Below are 7500 nucleotides of genomic sequence, written 5' to 3'. Positions count from 1 at the left end.
AGACATTTTTTCGTAATTTGGTTGTACTTCGATGGACGGAAAATTCTTCAAATAATATTTCTGATCCTTTTCTTCCTTTACATAATCTTCTTCAATTAAATATTTCTTATACTTATTATCAACTATAGTGTAATTATTCTTTCCCAAAATATCTATCCCATTCTCTTTCATATCATCATTTATTTTATTTTTTCCCAAAATATCTATCCCATTCTCTTTCATATCATCATTTATTTTATTTTTACTTGTAGGCTCATTTAATAAACTACTATTTGACAACACAAACACATCCTTAATCCTTTCATCAACACATTCTTTTATATTTTCATTTCTTTCATTTTTTAATTCTTTATTTATATTTCCATTTTGATCACCTGAACAAAAGCTTGCATGGTCAGGTAAAACCTGACTCGTTAATAAATTAGTTGTTTCACAAACATTTTGGCTATCTCTTTTTTTTTTTTTTTCGTTTTCTTTTTTATTTAGTTGGATATGATGATTTGTGCCTCGATTTGTATAATCGTATGCATTAGTATTTATTTTTTTTTCATTAATTTGATCAAAACTAACAAGTTTATTATCTAAGGTGGTATATAAATAGAATGAGGTTGTATTTAACAAAAGTCCTTGATTAAATAGCTTTTGAAAGGGTTCTTTGTGTTTGGTTAATTTCAAATCATATAAGAATTTATGAAAAAATCTGGAATATAATAAATGCAGAACAGCATGTTCACTTCCTCCAACATATAAATCTACAGGTAGCCATGAGTTAATTTTTTTTTTATTAAAAATTCGTTTTTTATTTTTTGAATCAATATATCTGAGAAAATACCAACTTGATCCAGCCCATTGTGGCATTATATCACTTTCTCGTTTGTATAGCATATTATATTTTTTGGTAATCATCCACTTTTTAAATCTTGACAAAACAGAAGAAATCTTATTTACATCCTGTTCGTTATTAGGATCTATTTCGTATATTTTTTTATTAAAGTTTGGTAACTTTAAAGGAATATCATCTATATATATGTTCTTGTTTGGCGAGTTTATCACTTTTCTTATTCTTATGTTTTTATTATTATTTTGATCATTATAATTTGAAAAATTATTAATATCTTTACAATCACTCAACATATTATTATTATTATTATTATTATTTTCATTCATATGGTCATCATTCTTAATTTTAGTGCTATCCATATATCCATTTTTATCTTTAATTTTATAAAGAAAAGGAAATGGTTCTCCCCAATATCTTTGTCTTGAAAATAACCAATCTTTTAAATTATAAATATTTTTTTTTTTACTATAATTTGAATCTTGCAACATTTTATACAATAGTGATATATTAGTATTGCTATTTTTGTCCTGTGGTTGTGTCATGTCCTTTTTCAAAAAGAGGAAATTTTTATTATTATCCAAAATATATGCACATAAAAAAACAGGAATCATTTTATTAATTATAGGAGAATAAATAACAGAACCTGTGAAATATAATTCTTCATTTTTTAATCTTACAGTATCGTTTTCAAGAACCATTTTATCAATAAATTTTAATAAAAAGGGATTATGATTAACAATATTTCTGATATTTGGATGATTAACGCTTATTATTAATTTATCATTCTGAAGAATAACTTCATTTTTATTTAAGAAAATTTTCACATATGAATTTTGGTCATTAAACATACTGTCATTAAACATATTGTCATTAAACATATTGTCATTATTATTATGATCATTTATATAATTTTTACTTTTTGTAGCATCTTTAAAGGGGTACAAGAAATAGTTTTCATTATAGGTTTCCATATTATTTAACAAAATATTGATTATCATATCATTACAATTTTTTATATTAAAACTTATCCAATTTGTCTCAAGATTTGATGAATTATTATTATTTTCTTTATTATGACTAACACGAATTTGTTCATTTTTAAAAGGTTCCGTTGGAAGATTCAATTTTTGTTTTTTCATTTGGTCTATATTTCTATTATGATAATAATTAAAAAAAAAGGAAAAGAAAAGAAAAAGATCGTTTTGATGATAGGAAAAGAAAAAATCGTATTTGTTAATATAATTATATTTTTGTATTTTATTATTTAAATCTTTTATATGTGTATTTTTTTGTTGTTGTTGTTGTTGTTTTTTTTTTTTTTCAGTTTCTGTTTCTTCATTTGGATTATTGATATACATGTGAAAAGTAAAGATAGATAAAATATAATTTATAAATATAAAAAAAAGGTGATTAAAAATATTATTATAAAATACATTTATCATATTGTTATTATAAGACTTCTTCATGTTAACAAAATTTAAATCAGTATTATTTAAAAACTTGTCTAAGGAAATAATTCGAGCTTTTAGAAATATACCTGTTTTTTTCCCAATCCAATTTATTTGCATGTTTTTAATTTTAATAGGCCAATGAATCATATTTAAATCTTTGATTAGACGATTTGCATATTTGGTAATTTTAAGATACCATTGTAATAATTTAATTTTTTGGATTTTCATATATTGTAAATTGAGTTCATTTCTTAATTCATCATTTGATATAACACAACGTAATTCATTTGACCAATTAACATAAGAACGTTTTTTATAACTTAAATTATTTAAAAACAATTGTATAATTATCCATTGGGTCCATTTATAATAATTTTCATCACATGTATTTATTTCACTTTCCCAATTAAAAAGAAAACCTAATTTTATTAATTGATTTTTAAAATTCGATATATTCTTATTTATAATTTCTCTAGGATCAATTTTTTTTTTCATCGATAATCTATCACATGGTAATCCAAAGGAATCCCAACCAATCGGATGAAAAACACAATAATTATTCATTTTTTTAAATTTACTAATAATGTCTGTTATAGTAAAACATAATATATGACCTACATGTAATCCTTCTGAGGAAGGATAAGGAAACATATCTAATATGTAGAACTTTTTTTTATTATATTTATATATATTATCACCTTCTTGGTATACATCTTTATTTGGATAATCAACAAAACTATTCTTTTTGTCAACATAACTATTTTGTTTATAATTATCTCCCTTTTCCTTTTTTTGTTTTCTTCCCAAATTAATTTTGTTATACTCCTCAAAGTCCTTATCTAACAAACGCTTTGAATTCCATATGGTTTGCCATTTTTCTTCAATCCTATTAAAATCATACTTTACTTTTTGTTCTTCATGTGAATATATTTTCCTCTTATAGTTTCTTCGGTTCTTTATTAACACACTGGGTGATTCAAATAAAAACACATTCTTATATTTATTAATGTGTAACGCAATAACATTGTTAACATGTTCATAACATAAGGAGTACAAAAATATGTATATTAAAAAACGGACAAACTTAAAAAACATAACATATTATTTATATAAATCATTAATCAAATCTGAATTAAATTAAATATAACAATAAAAATGATATTACATATAAATATAAATATATATATATGTATGTATATATATATATACATATATATGTATGTATATATATATATATGTATGTATTTACTTATTATTATTTTTTTTTTTTTATTTCTGTATATTTTATTTTGTTGAAATATTAACCATTTGGGGAACTCCAAGCAAAATATGCAAAAATAAAAAAAATTACATTCGCTCAACGCTATAACGTTATATTAAATAATATAATATAAATATAATATAAATATAATATTTTATAATATATTATAAATTTATCGTACTCATTTTTTTTTATCTCCACAAAAGATGTACTCATATTAATTTATAAAACAATTGAGATAGTATAAATATGTATATATTAATGATAAGCACTATCATATCATAATATATAAAAAAAATTGGAGCTGTATAAAATTTTTATGTTACAAATAAATAAATAAATAAATATATATATATATATATATATATATATATATATTTTATATTTTTATATATTTTTTTTTATATTTTTATTTTTATTTTTTTTATAGCCTAAAAATTTATGTGTATAAATTTTTGCTGAATTACGCGCATATTTTCTTTTTATATGATGTTTTATAAATATTATCCTTATGCAAAATGTAGAAGATTTATTAATATGGTCAGTAGTTTAGAGGGTACCTACATAAATATTAAAAGGTTTATTTGTCATTATTCTAATAGTTTTTATTTTTTAAAAAGTGGATCCATATATTACAATGGTAACGGTCGGTTGATAAATTATGACAATGTTATTATTAAAGAGAAAGAAATATGTAAAAATAAAAAAAGGAAAACCTCAACATGTTATAATAATAATAATAATAATAAAAATGATGATGATAAAGTATCATGTGAGAATGATATAAATGAAGATATTATAATTCATCACAATGTATGTAATAATTACAATATGCTACATAATATTGAAGATAAACATTTGAAGAATCAATATATTCAACAAAAAATGTATGAACTTATAAAAGAAAATGGTTGTGAAAAGGATAAAATTATGATGATATTAGATTTTATATGTAATGATAAATTTAAAAATAAGAATGATTTTCTTTTTTTCTCAAGACATTTATTAATGTTATGTGAATTATATAAAGATATTATTATAATAAATGAAAACATATATAATAATTCACATATAATAAATTATATTAAAGAATGTATCCATTTTGTCATTATATCAAAAAAGTACTCTTCTTTAAATTCTTTATTCAAATATTTTAATCTTTTATGCATTTTTCATATTAACGATATTAGATTAATACAAAAAATATTTTATCTCATATTATGTAACAAACATTTTAATGATATAAAAGAAAAGGTTATTTATTCTTATTATATAATACAATATTTATATAATAACCATATTTTTAATGAATTCATATCTAATTTATTAACCAATAAACTATTGTTAAGAATTCATTTCGTACGATTTTTACAAGCACAAAATGACATCAAAAATAATTTTTTAATCTTTCTATATTATATAATACATTCTTTAAATAATAACACAAGCAAAGATATTATAATTCAAATTTATGTTACATATTATAATAATATGCTACAAAAAAATATACAGTCATTCAAAAATATAGTTAACTTAAATTTAATAAACCAGTTACATTATATTTTATTAATATCACAATATTATGATTCAAATTTGAATATGCTTATTAAAAAAAATATACAAACATATTTACCTTTCTTAAATATATATGAAATTATCTTAGCATGTACCAATCTTTTGTTGAATTTTACCAAAAATAATAAAATTCTTTTACATATACCATATGATGAGATTAGAAAAGGTAAAAAGGAACTTATGGAATCAAAAACAAATAACAACAATAATAATAATATTATTATTAATAATAGTAATATTAGTAATAGTAATATTTGTAATATTAGTATTTGTAGTAATAGCGAGAATGGTAAGACTACACATTTTAAAAATTATTATCACAATTTTTTGTCCATGAAATATTTATGTGATTCTATTATTAGAACTTCTGATAATTATATCTCTTCTTTTAAATATACTCATAATAATGAATACATCTATATGTTTCTTGTCCTGTCATCATACTGCCATTTTACCCTATATTCAAATTGGTGGGCTGACACTTCTATATATTTCAAATTAAAAAAAAAAAAAAAAAAAAAAAAAAAAGTTTTAAGAAGTAGATTACCTTATATTTTTCATCTACAAGAAAAAATAGCTCATATTTTGGACCTTATATTGTATAATTCTTCTTATAGTAATGAATCCTATATACAAACTATGGGATACCAAAGGGACTACCTTAATAACGTAAATATAAATAAAAAAAAAAATATATATATATGTAATAATATATGTAATATGTAATGATATATGTAATATGTAATAATATATGTAATATGTAATAATATATGTAATATGTAATAATATATGTAATATGTAATAATATATGTAATATGTAATAATATATGTTATAATATATGTAATATGTAATAATATATGTTATAATATATGTAATATGTAATAATATATGTAATATGTTATAATATATGTAATATGTAATAATATATGTAATATGTTATAATATATTTAATAATGTACAGGAAAAATGTATTGGACAAAATCAAAAATACGATCAACTGAATGAAGATAACCCAGAAGAAAATAATATATTGTCAAAATGTAATAATAAGAAGAATAGAAACATTCAAAATAATGTTGAATATAACCATACTTGTAGTACAACAGAAGAAAAAAATTATGAGAATAGTTTAATTAAATGTAAAGCAAACATTATAGATATCAAATATGTAACCTACATATTCAAATCTTTTTTAAGAATCTCTTTATTTAATCCAGGACACGTAAAAAATAAAAAAAATTTTATTCTATTACTTGAGAACTCTTTCACAAATTATGTCAACAGATATATATATAATTATCAACATGAAGATCAAAATTTTAATGAAATAAATAATAAGAATCATTTAATAAAAAGAAAAGAAACAGATGAAATACATAGAAGCTCTAATAATAATGTATGCATAGATAATCAAAACATAAATGTAACACATAATATGTATGATGATAAAAATAATAATCTTTTGTATAAGGAACCTTTTCATTTTAATATTTATGATAATGATTTAAGTTTATATGAAATAAGTTCCATATGTGAATGCTTTTTTCTTGTCGAACATATAAACAGCCAACATTTTCAAAATGTAAACAACATAAAAGTAGTAAAGAAAAAGAAAAATATACAAAATAATAATGCTCTTGTTGTAGAAAAAGAAAAATATGTAATATTCAATAGTGATGATATATTTGAAAAAACTTTATATATCTTTTTAGATAAAATGAATAGATTCCTTTGTAATAAAAAACTAAATCTTACTACATCTAATGAGAATTATATAAAAAATGTATTATTAGAAAAATTTTTAAATCAAGGAGATATATTTTTTAATTATTATTTATTATTAAGATTGCTATTACCTTTATTATTTAGTACATCTCATGATCATTATATATTATTAACTAAGAAACTCATCATCCATATATTATTTTTAATATTTCACAAACAAATGAAACAACAAATAGACGAAGGTATAAAGAACAATATTTTACATATTACAAATGTAATCAATAATTATATGAACTGGGAAAATTCATTTATATATATAAATAATCAAAGGAGGATAAGGAAACAAACCAAAACGAAAATGAATATATTAGATTTTATATATACAGGTGAATTCATTAGGCCTTCATTCCTACTTATTCTGCTTATAAATGAATTAAAGAAATATGATGATATGTTTGACCAATTTATACAAAATATTTTTAAAAATGATCCTAACATAAAAGAAAATAAGAAAGATCTTACAAATTATATAGACAAAATGTACAAAAAAATGGATGCGCTTGTTATTGAAAAGGAAAATGAAGCTTATTATAATCAAGAAAATAATTAAAAAAAAAAAAAAAAAAAAAAAAAAAAAAAAAAAAAA

General features: G+C 20.1%; 2 protein-coding genes across 2 annotated transcripts in view; one reads left to right on the top strand and one right to left on the bottom strand.

Moving 5' to 3' along the window:
* The window catches only part of PRSY57_0827500 (leucine--tRNA ligase, putative), a gene marked incomplete at both ends in the record, with an annotated part of 4464 nt that extends 1077 nt beyond the window's left edge, over positions 1-3387 (bottom strand). Inside the window, one exon of the mRNA XM_012907213.2 lies at positions 1-3387. This exon is cut by the window's left edge and continues 1077 nt beyond it. Coding sequence (XP_012762667.2) covers positions 1-3387 — 3387 coding nt within the window.
* Positions 3388-4090: 703 nt separating this feature from the next.
* Positions 4091-7464, top strand: PRSY57_0827400 (hypothetical protein; the record flags this gene model as incomplete). The annotated part of the gene is made up of 2 exons (XM_012907212.2): positions 4091-5797; positions 6091-7464. The coding sequence occupies 2 exons, from the start codon at positions 4091-4093 to the stop codon at positions 7462-7464; spliced, it is 3081 nt and encodes a 1026-aa protein (XP_012762666.2).
* Between the last annotated feature and the right edge of the window lie 36 nt (positions 7465-7500).

This window comes from Plasmodium reichenowi, chromosome 8, assembly GCF_001601855.1.
Source record: "Plasmodium reichenowi strain SY57 chromosome 8, whole genome shotgun sequence".
In the NCBI taxonomy this organism is placed as follows: domain Eukaryota; phylum Apicomplexa; class Aconoidasida; order Haemosporida; family Plasmodiidae; genus Plasmodium; species Plasmodium reichenowi.
Note: the sequence above shows the minus strand (reverse complement) of the source record. Positions and strands in the feature narration are given on the sequence as shown.